Source organism: Capra hircus, chromosome 6, assembly GCF_001704415.2.
Source record: "Capra hircus breed San Clemente chromosome 6, ASM170441v1, whole genome shotgun sequence".
In the NCBI taxonomy this organism is placed as follows: domain Eukaryota; kingdom Metazoa; phylum Chordata; class Mammalia; order Artiodactyla; family Bovidae; genus Capra; species Capra hircus.
The window spans coordinates 98,567,475-98,586,109 of NC_030813.1; the positions used below are offsets into that span (position 1 = coordinate 98,567,475).

General features: G+C 47.5%; 1 protein-coding gene across 1 annotated transcript in view; it reads right to left on the reverse strand.

Annotated features, from left to right (window-relative positions):
- Nucleotides 1–10,712, reverse strand: part of HPSE (heparanase) — a 49,131-nt gene extending 38,419 nt beyond the window's left edge. The window contains exon 1 of the mRNA XM_013964763.2: nucleotides 10,385–10,712. Within this exon, the coding sequence (XP_013820217.2) occupies nucleotides 10,385–10,641 (257 nt within the window). The 5' untranslated portion in view covers nucleotides 10,642–10,712. The remainder of the gene's footprint in view (nucleotides 1–10,384) is intronic.

Below are 18,635 nucleotides of genomic sequence, written 5' to 3' on the forward strand. Positions count from 1 at the left end.
AGGGATTGGGGGCAGGAGGAGAAGGAGACGACAGAGGATGAGACGGCTGGATGGCATCACTGACTTGATGGACATGAGTTTGGGTAGACTCCGGGAGTTGGTGATGAACAGGGAGGCCTGGCGTGCTGCGATTCATGGCGACTGAACTGAACTGAATTAGAGAACTTTAAATTATATTACGAGGCTTGCACGTGAGGCCCACATTCTATTTCCATTGAGTTGTGCTGGCCTCTGTCCTCCCGTCTTTGAGAACCAGATCTTCGGGCTTAGGAAGTCTTTGCCTGGGTTGTTGATGAGTTTCCTCTGGGAAGAGGACAAACTGAAAAGATGCTCCTTTCTGATTCTAGATTGTTCTTCCACTGTCATTGACGTTCTACGTACTCCATGTTCTTTCATTGCAAATGTGGGAAACAAGCAAACAAACCGCCAAACACATCTGTTTGCCATTATGGGAAACTGGAACCAGAACCACCTGACTGAATTTGCTGCGATCTCCTTTGAAGTACCAGCGAGGTATGGACCTTGAGTCTTCTATTCTCAATTCGGTCCATCAGTCATCTCAGTTCGTCTCCAGACGATCTTTGTCTCCCGCCCCTCCTCTGCTGCCTTTAAAAATATGTAAAATGCTTACTTTCTTTTTGTGTCCTCGTCTCTGTGCAATCAGCATCTGGTTTCAAACTCTGCTCCTTCGTCTCACAGCTGGCTGACCATGGGCAAGCTGCTGAATATCCCTAAGATTCAACCTCTTCATTTTAATAATGGGGATAATGATATTCCGGACCTTAGAGTTTTGCAGCAAGGACTTAAAGTGAACTAATACCCAGGAGATGCTTAGAATGGGGACTGGCCTGTGACGGCGGCGCAGTGAGTATCAACTATTTTTATGATCCTTTCCTTCTTAGTATTTCAGCTTTCAGTATTTCACTCAGCTCTTCACCCAAGCAGTTAACTTTTGAGGAAATGAAATACAAAAATGCCCATGTGACTCTCTGCTCCTGTGACAGATAAGCCCTGGGTTGTCTTCCAAGATGGAAGCTAAATATTTTGTCTTCTGAGATGACAAGGTCATTTTGGGCACTGTGCCAACCCTCCTGGGGAAATGGAGCCACCAGAAGCTCTAATTCAGAAGCTCTGTCCTAGGTGAGAAGGGGAGGGAGCTTGTGCTTCCTGAGCTGGAATCTTTAAGGTCTCAGATGAGAACTGCATGGATATTCCTGCAGATATCTCTGCGAGTAGACATGGAAGACGAGCAGCAGCTCATCTGGGAGCCAGCCTGGAGCCCTTGGGAACAACAATGCTCTGTGTTTTGTAAGCACACAGTTTTATTAATTGCACTCTATACTGTTTTGGTTTTCATTATCCTCCAGCCTTTAACAAAAAGGTGGAGACCAGTGGGGAAAGAAAGAGTGCTATGAGAAATTAAGAGAGGCATTTAAGAAGAGGAGAGGGTATTCCACTCACTAAATCACAGGATGGAAGTTGTGTGTGTGTGTTTGGGACTGGGACTGGGGCGGGGGGCGTGGGGGTGGGGGGAGGGTATTGCTTGTGAGTTGGTTAGCTTGATTGCAGGGTGATCAGACCCGAACCCCAAAAGTCATACTTCAGGGGTTTTTTGGACTTGTTTCCCCAGGACGGGATCCTCAAATGCCCTTCTTTGGGGAGGGGTGGGGTAGGGTATATGCTGGCCACAGTAGCAGAAAAGGACTTAAGTTCTCACATTTCAGTAAGTGGTTATTTACTTAGTCTTTCTGTTTGCAGTAAGGCACCTTCCATTCTCTCTTCCCCTATCACATCCTCCCATCCCCACTCCTCACATCCCTTCTAAGCCTGGGGTCCTCACATATGGAGCCCTGTAGCCCAGTGTTTCTCCAGAGTAATCTTTCTCTCAACCAGCACCAAGGGCTGCCCAATATCAGCTCACTATGGGTGAGGGGAAGGGCTCAAAGTGGGAACTTCTTCCCACAAGGAAACATTTGATAGAGGTTAGTGACCATTGAAAGAAATCCACAGAGAACTGATGGTTAGCAAATACTCACCAATTTCTAGGAAGCAATTAACAAAAAAGCAATTAAACAAAAAAACAATTAAACAAAAGTAGCAATTAAATTTTGAGCACTGTCAAACATTATGTTAAGTACTTATTTATTATCTCATCAAATGCTCATCACAATCCTACAAGAAGGTTTTAGAAGTTCCACTCTATAAAGTTGAAGTTGCCAAGCAACCTGTAAAGACCAAGCCACCGGGTTTTGACAGAGTTGGGAATCAAGGCTTGGCTCAGTGTCAGTCGTGCGACCGTTAGACTATGTGCTTTTATTTGCACAGTGCTGCTGCTGCTGCTAAGTCACTCAGTCGTGTCTGACTCTGTGTGACCCCATGGACCGTAGCCTTCCAGGCTCCTCTGTCCATGGAATTACCCAGGCAAGAATACTGGAGTGGGTAGCTATTCCCTTCCATAGGGATCTTGCTGACCCAGGGATCAACCAGGTCTCCTGTATTGCAGGCAGATTCTTTACCTCTGAGCCCTATTTGCATAATAAATAACTAGAATTAGCAATGACAGCAGAAGGCTAGACTGTAGGTGTTTGGTAATGGCAGGACTCCCAGTTGTTTTGAGTTGGGTGAGAGGCATGGCATTCTCTGGAGGCTTACATGAACCAGATGAATGGCCTGGATGACCTGGGTCTGGCAGTGCCCTATCTCAGGATTAGCCCACACTCACTGGCAGGGGCCAGGGAACCTGCCTACACCAGGCTCAGTCTTCCTCAAAGGAGAAAAAAATTCCAGCTGATAAAGCAGTGCCACATTTTGCAGCCTCATCTTGGAGAGAAAGCTTTTTGTTAAGGCTCTGTAAGTCACTGTAATAATCTCCCAGGTATCACCGCTGCTGCTGCTGCTGCTAAGTCGCTTCAGTCATGTCTGACTCTGTGCGACCCCATAGAAGGCAGCCCACCAGGCTTCCCCGTCCCTGGGATTCTCCAGGCAAGAACACTGGAGTGGGTTGCCATTTCCTTCTCCAATGCATGAAAGTGAAAGTGAAGTCACTCAGTCGTGTCTGACTCTTAGCGACCCCATGGACTGCAGCCTACCAGGCTCCTCCATCCATGGGATTTTCCAGGCAAAAGTACCGGAGTGGGGTGCCATTGCCTTCTCCGAGGTATCACTGATGTAATGGGAAATTTCTGTACCTAGGGCATGATTTTGCTGTGAACCTAAAACTACCCTTTAAGTTTTATTGGGACTTTCCTGGTGATCCAGTGGCTGAGACAATGGAAGGGTCAGACTCACTCATGATGTAAGGGGCTGATGTTCCATCCTTGCTCTGGGAGCTGGACCCCCACACGTGGCAACTAAAAATCCTGTGTGCTTATGCAGTCAAATAAATAAAAATTAAAAAAATTAAAGTTTTATTATAGGATAATAAGTAAGCTTATTCTCCTTGATGACCTTTTCCACCTCCTCCTTCTTTCTTTAACCTTCCTACTGAAAGAGGAAACAGGCAGAACAGGCTCCATCTTGAAAGCAGGGCTCCATCTTGGGCCGGACTGTGGACTTTGACCTATATGCCCAGTATCTACGGAAACGACATATCAACTGGAAAGCCAGGCCCCCTGCATGGAAAAGGCTCGTACCTAGACTCTCTGTTGCCTAAAAGAATACCCTAATTATCTGTGTAACTGAATAGAATCATAAATTCTATTTTGCTTATTGGGGTATGACCATAGGCCTAATTGTTCCCTGTTAACTACCCAGGCTTAAGGCATATGAAGCCCAAAGTTATCTTTGATTATATCTTTCTTTTCCTTTGTTTAGACTAGTTTCAGGGAATTTGGGAAGGTGGGTTTGGCATGTACACTTAGGGTATATAAGGTTTTCAGAAAAACTGGTCAGGATCCTTGGCTAAGAACGAGGAGACTCTGCCTTGGGCTGCGGTGTAATAAACTACACTCCACTATCTGCATTGGCCTGAGTGAGTTTGTTTCCCGGCACGCGTGGCTACAACATTTGGTGCATTGGCCAGGAAACTCCTCACTTGGAGGAGACAAGTCCCATCTGGGACTACTCGGAGGCCTCACAGCTTAAATCTTCTAGCGGGGGGAAGGCGCCTCGCCCTTCTGGAAGGATTCTGCTTCTCAATGCCCGGACCTTTCATGTTAGCAGGTAGTGGACAGTAGCAGGGGAACTGAGCACTCAGGTGAGGAGGAACCCACCCGGCAGGGTGGAAGAGGGGGCTTGATCACCTCCCTGGGAGGGACTAAGAGGGGCACAGACCCACAGGAGCCTGGAATAGGAAGGTGGCAACGATTGCTTGGTACGCAGGTTGACGAGTGTGTTAGGGCTTAGAAAGGAAATTTGTGAAGGTCATTTAGGAGGTGGTGTCCACGCTGTTTTGGGGAAAATTATTACCAAGCAATTGCCAGGGGATTTTTAGGAGAAGAAACTTGTTTTTTGTGTGCTCGTATTCTGCTCTCCCCAAGGAGGTGTCCCATCTGCTTTGAAATTCTTGACCCCCAAGGAATTGTCAGGCTAGAAGGAGGGGGATACATAAGTGAGTACGAATTGGCTTTTCTGGAGATGGCCCGGGATGTGGGATATTTAACCCATCTGTATTTTCATCCGCACCTGATCAAGCCCACCAAGGCAGAATGGACTTTAAAAGTTAAGGGAGAAACAGTCTTGGACCTCATGGTGTTCTGGTTCAGCTGTGCTGACTGGCAGGTAAAGACACGCTGATCCCCTTTCTCCCTCTGGGATCTGGCAGGTAAGGCTCTTCTCACCCCAATTAGGAAGGAGGCAGAATGGTAACTTAAGTGTCTTGAGTGGAAATATCAGAAGTACATAAGGTACTGAGAACTTCATAGACAGAACGAAAAGGAAAAGTAGAAGAAGGTCCGAGAAGGTAAACAAGATGGGTGGAAGTGAATCTAAGGCAACTGTATTAGATACATGTTTAAAATTTTAAAGAAGAGATTTGGAGGAGACTATGGGGTAAAGATGAAGCCTAACCGCCTCCACATGTTCTGTGAGGTCGAATGGCCTCCTATGGGAGTAGGATGGCCACCAGAGAACACCATGAACTTTAAAGTAGAGGAAGCAGTCTATACAGCAGTCACAGGAGGGCCAGGACACCTGGATCAATATCCATATATTGACTCGTGGCTAGGGTTAGCTCAAGACCCTCCTACTTGGACAAGGTTCTGCATCCAGAAGGGAAAGGGGAAAATATTAATGGCACAAAAATTGACTGATGATAAAAAAGGAAATTCTACAGGATTTGGACGGGGACGACCTGACCTCTCCCCCATACTGGATAATGATGGGCCTGCCTCCCAGTGCTCCACCAGGACCGGACGCCACCTTACTGCCCAATCCAGGGCCAGGTGAAGTCCTGCAGCAGCTGCTGCTCCTCCGCCAGCTCTCCCAGAGTTTGTAGAGCCACCAGGCTCCAATCACAGCAATGGAGACCTCTGGTCAATGCCCCCAGAACTCCGCCTCAGCTAGACCTTCTAGATTGTATCCACATCTCCCGGTGAGTACTGATGGGAAGGGGGAAGAAAACACAGCAATTAGACAGAGGCTGCACTCTGCTAAGGAACAGGGGGAAGAACCCCACTACAGATGCCCCTCAGAGAGCTACAAGAGCCTCCAGTTCAGGACTCAAGGGAACTACCATCAGCACCCTGCAGCCTAGTATTACCAGCCATTTTCCTCTACGGATATATTAAACTGGCAGAGATACCCTCCACCATACTTGGGGGAGCCACAAGCCATGATTAGGCTGCTGCTGCTGCTAAGTCGCTTCAGTCGTGTCCGACTCTGTGCGACCCCATAGATGGCAGCCCACCAGGCTCCCCCATCCCTGGGATTCTCCAGGCAAGAACACCGGAGTGGGTTGCCATTTCCTTCTCCAATGCATGAAAGTGAAAAGTGAAAGTGAAGTCACTCAGTCATGTCTGACTCTTAGTGACCCCATGGACTGCAGCCCACCAGGCTCCTCCGTCCATGGGATTTTCCAGGCAAGAGTACTGGAGTGGGGTGCCATTGCCTTCTCCGATGATTAGGCTAATGAAGGCTATTTTTCGAACCCACTGCCCTGTATAGGATGACATAATCCAACTACTAGTCTCCCTTCTCAGCAATGAGGAAAGACACAGGATTTTTTTTTTTTTAAGACACAGAATCCTAACTGAGGCCAATCAATGGTTAAGAGAAATGGCACCTGAGTGTACTGCAAACCCGCAGCGGCTGACAGAACTAGCCACCCCCAGTGAGAGGCCAAGTTGGGACTGTAACACAGAAAAAGGGACGGGCCACCTGGAGAGATATCAGGTGACCATTTTACAAGGTCTCAAGAGGGGGGCCCAAAAAGCTATGAGTATCTCAAAACCCTCCCAAGTGATTCAAAGGGAAAGCAAATCACCCTCTGAGTTCTCAAAAAGACTGTGCGACCCTACAGACTTTATACGCCAGTAGACCCAGCGAGAGCTGGATCTCAGATGGTGATAAATGCAGCCTTTGCGTCTCTAGCCTACCCTGAAAATGTCAGATGGGGGGACACCAAGTGACTCATGAGTTTTTATACATCCCTGAATGCCCAGTACCTTTGTTGGGAAGAAACTTGCTGTCTAAATTGGGGGCACAAGTGACCTTTCCCCCCACGAAAGACCCACTGTTCGAGTGGGCTCAACCACCTATTTACTCTTCCTCTCAGTAACCCTTCAAGATGAATGGAGGTTGCACGATCTCCCGGAAGGGAAACCGGATAGGCTAAACAGTCAAGAAAGTTAACTCAACAATTCCCTGAGGTCCGGGCGGAAGACAACCCACCCCAGGCTTGCAAAACAAGTCCCACTGGTAAGAGAACTCAAACCCGGTACAATTATGTCAGCACCCGCCTTGGGCCTGACAGACCTTGCTAAGCCATTTATTCTTTATGTGACTGGAAAGGACAAGGTAGCCACGGGATTGTTGTCCCAGACTACGGGGACATGGGACAGACCAGTGACTTATCTCTAATCAGCTGGACCATGTTGCCACTGGGTGGCTGGGACACTTACAGGCTGGTGCTGCAGTTGCCTTACTGGTCTGGGAGGCAACCAAGCTGACTTTGGGCCAAGATTTGTTCCTAAAAGTCCCACATGAGGTCAACACTCCCCCACGAGGGGACTCCCATAAATGACTGGCAACATCCCAGATTACTCAATACCAGGGACTGTTATGTGAGAAACCCATGTTACTACTGAGCCTTGTCAGGCCCTGAATCTGGCCGCTCTCTTTCTTGTGGGAGAAGGTGGGCCCTCACATGATTGCAAGGAAATAGGCCAGCAGTCCTGACTTGAGAGACCAGCCAATCCTGGACCCAGATTGGGTCCTATACACCAATGGCACCAGCCTGGTGAAACAGGGACAATGACTCTTGGGATATGCAATAGTCATGGAAGAAACCATCACTGAGGCTAGTTCTCTGCCATCACACTGGTCCACTCAATGGCCGAACTATATGCTCTAATCAAGGCCCTCCAGCTGTCAAAAGGTAAGAAGACAAACATTTACACAGACTCCAGGTATGCTTTTGCCACACTACAGGGCTCTGTATAAGGAGGCCTTTGACAGCCAGTGAAAAAGATATTAAAAATAAGGAAGAAATTAAGACCCTATTAGATGCTGCCTGGGAACCAGAAAGGGTTGCAGTCATACACTGCTGAGGACGTCAAAAAGAGGATACCCCCTGGACTCATGGAACAGACTGACAGATAAGACCACTAAACAAGCAGCCGAGGGCTTGGGGGTGACAAGAGGGGCCCCTGTTAAAGCTCTCATTTTGGCAGAGCTGCCTGAGCTAATGCTAGACTCTCCAAAATACACTGAAGCCCCAAACCAACTGGCCATAGTAGAAGGGGCCAAGACTGAAAAGGGATGGTGGGAATTGCCAAGTGGCAAATTATTGGTACTGGAGGAGCTGGCACCCACTCTGGTAAGCCAAATACACCAAGCAACCCATCTAGGCCATGATAAACTGGAAGAGCTAATTGGAAGCTATTTCTTGGTTCCCCACCTCTTTTCCATATGCAGGACAAAATCTCAGAATTGCGCTGCCTGCTCACAGGTCAATGCTGCCTCTCAGCACAGACAGAAACCTCCAGGGATTCAGGTAAAAGGCACACTGCCCTTTGAACACCTGAAGTGGACTTCACTGAAATGAAACCTCACTGGCACTACCATTACCTGCTGGCCATAATATGTACCTTCTCAGGATGGGTAGAAGCTTTTCCTACCTGGACTGAGAGAGCATCAAAGGTAGCCTGGTGCCTGCTTAGGGAGATAGTTCCCAGATTTGGATTTCCTACCAGCACTGGATCGGACAATGGCCCGGATTTCGTAGCTGATTTAGTATAACAAGTAAGCAAAACTTTAAACATCAAGTGGAAATTACATACAACATATAGGCCCCAGAGTTCTGAGATGGTGGAAGAAACCATCCGGACACTTAAAGAGACACTCTCCAAGACACTCTCCAACATTCATCTTAGAGACTGACTGTTCCTGGATAGACTTGTTTCCAACAGCTCTGCTCAGACTCAGGATGACCCCACAGTCCCATGGCTCTTCTCTGTACAAGTTGTGTACGGGAGGCTCCCTCCCTTAATAAAACAGGTGTCAACAAATTTGCCTCAGGTAAGGGGAGATGAGATTTCACAGCAGATGGAACAACTGGGGAAGGTAATAAATCAAGTAACTAAGTTTGTCCTAGAAAGGGTGCCGTTCCCCCTTGAGGAACAGATTCACTAATTTGTGCCCAGGGATCAGGTGTGGTCAAGGACTGGAAACGCGACTCCTTGGCCCCACAGTGGAAGGGTCCATATACTGTTGCTCTAACCAGCCCTGCTGCAGTTCACGTTGCAGGGGTCACTCCCTGGATCCTCCACATGAGGGTGAAGAGAGCACACCACGAGACCCGGAGGATGCTGTGCGGACTACATAAAAGGACCCCACTGATCCCCGTGAAACCAAGATCATCTTAGAGAAGAAAAAGAGACGAAGCTCTACAATCAACTGCTGCTACAAGGACTTGCTGGTATCATCTTGAGACTGACCATAGTTTCAGTACAAAGAGGGACCCATGCTATAATTAAAGTTGAATGTTGTGTATATATTCCTGATTTATCTGGCTATGTATCAGCCACCCTAGATGACATGGAAGGTCAGGTAAAACTTATGTCTGATGATAATCTTCCTTTTTGGACTTCAGTCCTATCTTGGGTGAGGGGTGATTGGTGGAACACTATATTTACCATTGTTATAGTTGCCTTGATAGTTCTGCTTTGTGGACCCTTTATTTTACAATGTATTATGAACTTTGTAACGCAAAGGTTGATGCGGTTCTCCCAAATTAGAGGTTGGAGAGTCAGGGTGCATACAGCCCTATGAATGATGCTCATACTATGAGTTAAAAGCATCAAGGGCGGGGAACGAAGGAGGAAACAGACAGAACAGGCTCCATCTTGGGCCGGACTGTGGACTTTGACCTATATGTCCAGTATCTATGGAAACGACATATCAACTGGAAAACCAGGCCCCCTGCATGGAAGAGCCCCAGGGCTCCTACCTAGACTCTCTGTTGCCTAAAAGAATACCCTAATTATCGGTGTAACCGAATAGAATCATAAATTCTATTTTGCTTATTGGGGTATGACCACAGGCCTATTGATAACTGTCTGCTGTTAACTTCCTAGGCTTAAGGCATATGAAGCCCAAAGTTATCTTTGATTGTATCTTTCTTTTCCTTTGTTCAGACTAGTTTCAGGGAATTTGGGGAGGTGGGTTTGGCATGAACACTAGGGTATATAAGGTTTTCAGAAAAACTGGTCGGGGTCTTGGCTAAGAGGAGGCTCTGCCTTGGGCCCGCTGGTGTAATAAATGCACTCCACTATCTGCATTGTCCTTCTGAGTGAGTTTGGTTTTTAGAACGTGTGGCTACAACATTACCAGCGTGTAAGAGACTGGAGCCTGGCACAGCGTTACTTGTCCTACACTGGGCAGTAAATTCAAGCGTTCAAAGCCCTCCAGGTGTTCTAGGTGGGTACCATCCTGCAGGCAAGTTTCTGGGGCAGATGGAAAGTTTCTTTTCTCAATTTCTACCCTAATATCTAGCCGTCAGTTGGCGCTCAGGCACCACTTGCTGAATGAATGAAGGCGGGAAAGGGCGGTTCGGGGAACCCAGCAGCGGGGGTGGGCTGGGGAGAGACAGAGAGAGAGAGAAAGGAGAGAGAAACAGATGGTGAGAAGGTCCCGGAGTAAAGAGAGGAGGAGTGGCCGGCGGGCAGGCCGTGGACGTCAGGAGACCAGGAGCGAGGAGGCCAGGGACCCGCAGGCCGGCACTTACCCCAGGAAGGTGAAGAAGCGCGGGTCCGTGGCCAGGTTGGCGTCGATGGTGAAGGACAGGAACGCGGGACTCACCAGGTGCAGCGGCCGCTCGGTGGAGAACTCGAGCTTTGCGGCGTCGTCGGCCGGTGCGGCTGCGGCTGGGGCGCCCGGGGAGCAGGGACCCAGCGGCCCCAGCAGCAGCAGCAGCAGCAGCAGCGGCGGCCGCAGCCCTAGCTTCCAGCACGCCAGCATCCCCGGCTTCCCGCACGCCAGCATCCCCGGCTCACCTGGCCGCCCCTCCAGCCGGCCGCGCGCAGACAGCGCCGAGACCTTGTGCACTTCCTCACGCCGGGCGCGGCGTGCTTTCCGCGGTCCTCCCCGATTCCCTCCTCCCCTCACCCCTCCCACCGCGCCCGCCTCCCGGCTCACTCCCGCTTCCCTGTACGCGTTCCCCCACGGTGGCTGTGTCACGTCCACTTACGAAATCACCCACACCCGTTCGAAGGGTGCGGACGTGACCCGGAGCCAAGTGTCCGGGAGGCCCGGGGAGCTCCCGGGGAGGAGGGCTGGGCACCCCGGACCTGGCTCCCTGAAGCATGAAGTCAGTTAGCGAAAAGGTCAGCGGTTCCTCCTTCCAGGTCCTCCCCATGGCGCCCACCGGGTCTTCCGACTTCAACTAAACCCTCCAGTGAGCATACATCGCTTCACTCTCGTCTGGCTTTTGGAACGCTTGCCTGTCACTCCGTGTCCCACTCTTTGGAGCCTCATAGCCTGGGGCCGCCAGGAACCTCTGTCATCTGTCCGTGGTATTCTCCAGGCAAGCATAACTGGAATGGGTTCCCATTCTCTTCTCCAGGGGATTTTCCCTACCCAGGGATCAAACCTGAGTCTCCTGAATTGTAGGCGGATTCTTCACCAGCTGAGCCACTGAAAGTGAAAGTTGCTGAGTCTCTGTCCGACTCTTTGCGACCCCCACGGACTGTACAGTCCATGGAATTCTCCAGGCCAGAATACTGGAGTGGGTAGCCTTTCCCTTCTCCAGGGGATCTTCCCAACCCAAGGATGGAACCCAGGTCTCCTGCACTTTAGGCAGATTCTTTACCATCTGAGCCACAAGGGAAGTGCAAGAATACTGGAGTGGGTAGCCTATCCCTCCTCCAGTGAATTTTCCCCAAGGCCTGAATCCAACGGGGTCTCCTGCATTGCAGGAGGATTCTTTACCAACTGAGCTATGAGTGAAGCCCTTAGAGCGTGCCAGAATCTGATGAACTGTGTGTTCTCTGGCCGGAGTGCTGTTTCCCAGTCATCTCAGTTTTGCCTGACAAAAATTGACCTCGACATTAGCTAACCTACACCTGGAAATAGATCAAAACTCCAAACATTTCTTATCAATTTCTCATGAAAACTGTATTTAGCAGAGCACTGAAGTATTCCGTGCTCCAACATCTGAAACTCAGGACGTAAAGCCATACAATATGTTCAACACTGAAATCATATTGATTATATTCTTTGCAACAAAGATGGAGAAGCTTTATACAGTCAGCAAAAACAAGACCTGGAGTTGACTGTGGTACAGGTCATGAACTCCTTATTGCCAAATTCAGACTTAAATTGAAGAAAGTAGGGAAACCACTAGACCATTCAGGTATGACCTAAATGAAATCCATAAGGATTATACAGCAGCAGTGAGAAATAGTTTTAAGGGACTAGATCTGATAGACAGAGATCTATCAGAGATCTGATGAACTATGGATGGAGGTTCATGACATTGTACAGGAGACAGGGAGCAAGACCATCCCCAAGTAAAAGAAATGCAAAAAAGCAAAATGGCTGTCTGACAAGTCCTTACAAATAGCTGGGAAAAGAAGAGAAGCAAAAAGCAAAGAAGAAAAAAGGAAAGATATACCCATTTGAATGCAGAATTCCAAAGAATAGCAAGGAGAGATAAGAAAGCCTTCCTCAGTGATCAGTGCAAAGAAATAGAGGAAAACAATAGAATGGGAAAGACTAGAGATCTCTTCAAGAAAATTAGAGATACCAAGGGAACATTTCATGCAAAGATGGGCTCGATAAAGGACAGAAATGGTATAGACCTAACAGAAGCAGAAGATATTAAGAAGAGGTGGCAAGAATACACAGAAGAACTGTACAAAAAAAGACCTTCATGACCCAGATAATCACAATGGTGCGATCACTCACCTAGAACCAGACATCCTGGAATGTGAAGTCAAATGGGCCTTAGGAAACATCACTATGAACAGAGCTAGTGGAGGTGATGGAATTCTAATTGAGCTATTTCAAACCCTAAAAGATGGTGCTGTGAAAATGCTACACTCAGTATGCCAGCAAATTTGGAAAATTCAGCAGTGGCCACAGGACTAGAAAAGTTTTCACTCCAATCCCAAAGAAAGGCAATGCCAAAGAATGCTTGAACTACCGTGCAATTGCACTCATCTCACAGCTAGCAAAGTAATGCTCAAAATTCTCCAAGCCAGGTTTCAACAATACATGAACTGTGAACTTCGAGATGTTCAAGATGGATTTAGAAAAGGCAGAGGCACCAGAGGTCAAATTGCCAACATCCGCTGGATCATCAAAAAAGCAAGAGAGTTCCAGAAAAACATCTATTTCTGCTTTATTGACTATGCCAAAGGCTTTGACTGTGTGGATCACAATAAGCTGTGGAAAATTCTGAGACCACCTGACCTGCCTCTTGAGAAACCTGTATGCAGGTCAGGAAGCAACAGTTAGAACTGGACACGGAACAACAGATTGGTTCCAAACAGCATAAGGAGTACGTCGAGGCTATATATTGTCACCCTGCTTATTTAACTTCTATGCAGAGTACATCATGAGAAATGCTGGTCTGGATGAAGCACAAGCTGGAATCAAGATGGCCAGGAGAAATATCAGTAACCTCAGATATGCAGATGACACCACCCTATGGCAGAAAGTGAAGAGGGACTAAAAAGCCTCTGGATAAAAGTGAAAGAGGAGAGTGAAAAAGTTGGCTTAAAGGTCAACATTCAGAAAACGAAGATCATGGCATCTGGTCCCATCACTTCATGGCAAATAAATGGGGAAACAGTGGAAACAGTGACAGACTTTGTTTTTTTGGGCTCCAAAATCACTGCAGATGGTGACCGCAGCCGTGACATTAAAAGATGCTTACTCCTTCGAAGGAAAGTTATGACCAATCTAGACAGCATATTCAAAAGCAGTGACATTACTTTGTCAACAAAGGTCCATCTAGTCAAGGCTATGATTTTCCAGTAGTCATGTATGGATGTGAGAGTTGGACTATAAAGAAAGCTGAGTGCCAAAGAATTGATGCTTTTGAACTGTGGTGTTGGAGAAGACTCTTGAGAGTCCCTGGGACTGCACGGAGATCCAACTGTAATAGCCACGCACTCTGGGAAACAAACTCACTCAGAAGGACAGTGCAGATAGTGAAGTGCAGTTTATTACACCGGCGGGCCCAAGGCAGAGTCTCCTCTTAGCCAAGGACCCTGACCAGCATTTGTGAAAATCTTTTATACTTCATGTGTACATGTCCGGACCCACCACCCCAATTTCCTTGAGACTTACATAAAACAAAGGAAGGGTAAATACAATCACAATAACGCCATCATTCCTGTGTTATGTGTTCAGACAGTTAATAATAATAATAATTTATGACCTATCTGGAGGCAGGGGTGATTAGAGTATGTTTTCTCTTAGGCGATGACTAACCTGGATGTGATCTTCAAGATTCCCCTGTCCAGAGGGGGTCTTATCCTTCTATTGTCGTTTCCATAGGCACTAAGCACAGAGTTCAGAGTCCATTGGAGAGGTGGCCGAGCATGATCAGCATGAATAGGCCTAAGATGGAGTCCAGCTGTCTGTTTCCTCCTTCATTCCCAGCTCTTGATGCTCTTAACTCATATTATGAGCATCATTCATAGGGATATATTGCACCCTGGCTCTCCGACCACCAATTTGGGAGAATAACGTCAACCTTCGGGTTACAAAGGTCATAATACATTGTAAAATTCAGGGTCCACAAAGCAGAACTATCAAGGCAACTAACTATAGCAGTGGTAAATTTAGTTTTCCACCAATCGCCCTTCACCCAAGATAGGACCGAAGTCCAGAAAGGAATGTTTTCATTTGACATTGCTTTTACATGGTTTTCCATGTTATCTAAAGCAGTGGATACATTGCCAGATAAGTCAGGAATGTATACACAACATTCAATCTTAATCATAGCACAGGTCCTTGAGTAGCTGTGAGTATGTCCAAAGCCATTCTACTATGAATTACCGCTTTTCTCATTTGGATTTGCTCTTCATTTAAGGCTTGGATGGCTTTTGTTCTATCTAGAAGGGCCTGTTTTGTGAAATTAGTCAAGGTCTCTGCTTTAATCATGATATCTGTTGTCCCTACAGAGGGTACGAAAAAGGCAGCAATATACTCATACCATTGAAACACGGATCTTGTCCACCTAGCATGTAAATAAGGTAGATTTACCGGGGCTTGTTGTATGCCAGCAAATTTGGAAAACTCAGCAGTGGCCACAGGACTGGAAACGGTCAGTTTTCATTCCAATCCCAAAGAAAGGCAATGACAAAGAATGCTCAAACTACCGCACAATTGAAGTAATGCTCAAAATTCTCCAAGCCAGGCTTCAGCAATACGTGAGCCATGAACTTCCAGATGTTCAAGCTGGTTTTAGAAAAGGCAGAGGAACCAGAGATCAAATTGCCAACATCCGCTGGATCATTGAAAAAGCAAGAGAGTTCCAGAAAAACATCTATTTCTGCTTTATTGACTATGCCAAAGCCTTTGACTGTGTGGATCACAATAAACTGTGGAAAATTCTGAAAGAGACAGGAATACCAGACCACCTGACCTGCCTCTTGAGAAATCTGTATGCAGGTCAGGAAGCAACAGTTAGAACTGGGCATGGAACAGACTGGTTCCAAATAGGAAAAGGAGTACATCGAGGCTGTATATTGTCACCCTGCTTATTTGACTTCTATGCAGAGTACATCATGAGAAACGCTGGTCTGGAAGACACACAAGCTGGAATCAAGACTGCCGGGAGAACTATCAATAACCTCAGATATGCAGATGACACCACCCTTATGGCAGAAAGTGAAGAGGAACTAAAAAGCCTCTGGATAAAAGTGAAAGAGGAGAGTGAAAAAGTTGGCTTAAAGGTCAACATTCAGAAAACTAAGATCATGGCATCTGGTCCCATCACTTCATGGCAAATAGACGGGGAAACAGTGGAAACAGTGACAGACTTTTTTTGGGGGGCTCCAAAATCACTGCAGATGGTGACCGCAGCCATGAAATTAAAAGATGCTTACTCCTTGGAAGGAAAGTTATGACCAACCTAGACAGCATATTCAAAAGCAGAGACATTACTTTGCCAACAAAGGTCTGTCTAGTCAAGGCTATGTTTTTTCCAGTAGTATGGATGTGAGAGTTGAACTGTGAAGAAAGCTGAGCACCAAAGAATTGATGCTTTTGAACTGTGGTGTTGGAGAAGACTCTTGAGAGTCCCTTGGACTGCAAGGAGATCCAACCAATCCATTCTAAAGGAGATCAGTCCTGGGTGTTCTTTGGAATTGGAAGGACTGATGCTAAAGCTGAAACGCCAGTACTTTGGCCACCTGATGCGAAGAGCTGACTCATTAGAAAAGACCCTGATGCTGGGAAAGATTGAGAGCAGGAGGAGAAGGGCATGACAGAAGATGAGATGGTTGGATGGCATCACCAACTCAATAGACATGGGTTTGGGTGGATTCTGGGTGTTGGTGATGGACAGGGAGGCCTGGCATGCTGCAGTTCATGGGCTCGCAAAGAGTCAGACATGACTGAGCAGCTGAACTGAACTGTTGTAGGTTAGGCTTTTGTTACACTGGCATTTATATCAAATGTAACCTCATGACCTGAGTCTATTGACTCTAAGTCTTACACCAAGAGAGCAAGGAGAGGTTATGATTGATAAGAGAGAGGAAAGTCTCTTTTTGTCATCCCAGAAAAGAGCAGAATGGTTGTAAATCTTTTTGGCAGAGCAGTGACACCCACCAAGGAAGTCCATCCATCACTTATGGAGGCATAGCCCTACATACCCAGCAGTTGGAAGTGCTGTGGAAGTCTGCATAGGAATGTGCCCATGAGATGAAAACATCGTCCTGAGTTAAAACGGAAGTTAAATTCAAAATCACGTTAATGAGGCCAAGCAGCAGGAGTTGATTGTGCGGTTTCATCCTGAAGAGGCTCATCCAGGATCTTCTTTTCCTTCTTCTTAAGGATGGTCTTAGTCTCTCGAGGGTCAGTGGGGTCCCCCTGTGCAGTCCACTGAGCGTTTTTGGGGTCTGCGTGGTATGTTCTCTTCACCCTCGTATGATGGATCCAAGGGACAATACCTGCAACTTTAACTGCAGTAGGGGTAGTTAGAATAACATAAGGGCCCTTTCACCAAGGGGCTAGCAAATCATGTGTCCAATCTTTGACCCATACTTGGTCACCAAGCATAAACTCATGAATCTGTTCCCCAACCCTTTCTTGTACAAACTTAGTTACCCGATTTATTACCTTACCCTGTTCCATCTGCTGTGAAATACTATCTCCCCTTACCTAAGGCAAATTTGTTGACACTTGTTTTATTATGGGAGGGGGCCTGCCATACACAATTTCGTATGGAGAAGAGCCATGGGACTGTGGGGTCATCCTGAGTCTGAGCAGAGCTGTTGGAAGCAAGTCCACCCAGGAGCAATCAGTCTCTAAGATACACTTGGAGAGTCTCTTTAACGTCTGGTTGGTTCATTCCACCATCTCAGAACTCTGGGCCTATATGCAGTGTGCAGTTTCCATTTGATGTTTTAAGTTTTGCTTACTTGTTATACTAAATCAGCTACAAAAGCTGGGTCATTGTCTGAACCAATGCTGGTAGGAAGTCCAAATCTGAGAACTATTTCCCTAAGCAAGCACCGGGCTACTTCTGATGCTCTTTCAGTCCAGGTGAAAAAGCTTCTACCCATCCCGAGAACGTACATACCATGATCAGCCCGTAACGGTAGTGTCACTGAGGTTTCATTTCAGTGAAGTCCACTCCCAGATGTTCAAAGGGCAGCGTGCCTTTCAGCTGAATGCCCAGAGGTTTTTGTCTGAATACGCAAGAGGCAGCGTTAACCTGTGAGCAGGCAGCATGGCCTAGGTGGGTCGCTTGGTGTGTTTGGCTTATCAGATTGTGTGCCAGCTCCTCTGGTACCAATAATTTGCCACGTGGCAATTCCCACCATCCCTTTTGAGTCTTGATGGCCCCTTCTGCTTTGGCTAACCTGACAGCCGTTGTCCTTGTTTTATCAGACTAGTGCCATCAGTGTATAGGACCCAACTAGGGTCTGGAACCTTGTGTCCTTCTTTAAAACAAACCCCAGATACCTTACCGCCTCCTTGCAGATCTGTGCCTTCTTCTTTGACACCCGGTAACCTGCTTCCATCAGCAGCTGGAGCAGTGCTTTTGTCCCTTCCCAGCATTTTTTCTTGGTCTCGGTGGCCAGCAGCAGGTCATCCCTGTATTGTAGGAGCCAACATCCATACTCTTTCGGATGGAATGAGTTCAGGTCAGAAGCAAGGCTTCCCCAAAGATGGCTGGGGAGTTCTTAAACCCTTGTGGGGGAGTCCAGATGAGCTGCTGCTTGGTGCCCCCAACTGGATCTTCCCAATCAAAGGCAAAGATGGGCTGTGATGCTGGGGCGAGGCATACGCAGAAGGCATCCTTGAGATCTAGGCGAGTATAAACTAGTCCTCGGCGGGAGGAGGCTAAGTAAGGTATAGGGGTTTGGAACAGTGGGCTGGTTGACTAGCCTGAGATCCTGTACAGGCCTATAGTCCTGTCCTCCTTCCTTTTTGACTGGCAGGATCGGTGTATTCGAAGCCAACTGGCACTCTACTAGAATGCCCGCTTGTTTCAATCTATTGATGTGGGGCAGTATGCCGGCCCAGGCCTCTATCGGTAGCAGGTGCTGGCGCTTTCTAACTGGGATTTGAGTTCTGCTTTGAGTACTATTATCATTGGGGCTTGATGTTTAGCCAGCCTGAGGGGAGAGGGGTTTGTCTTCCGCCCAGACCTCAGGGAATAATTGAGTTAGCTCTCTCTCATGCTCTTCCGGCCCACCCTCTTCTTCCTTTGGAGGCTCATGCAAACTCCACTCATCTTGGGGTGGTATTGAGAGAGAGAGCTAATAAGTCATAGTGTCCTTCCAGAAGGTGGG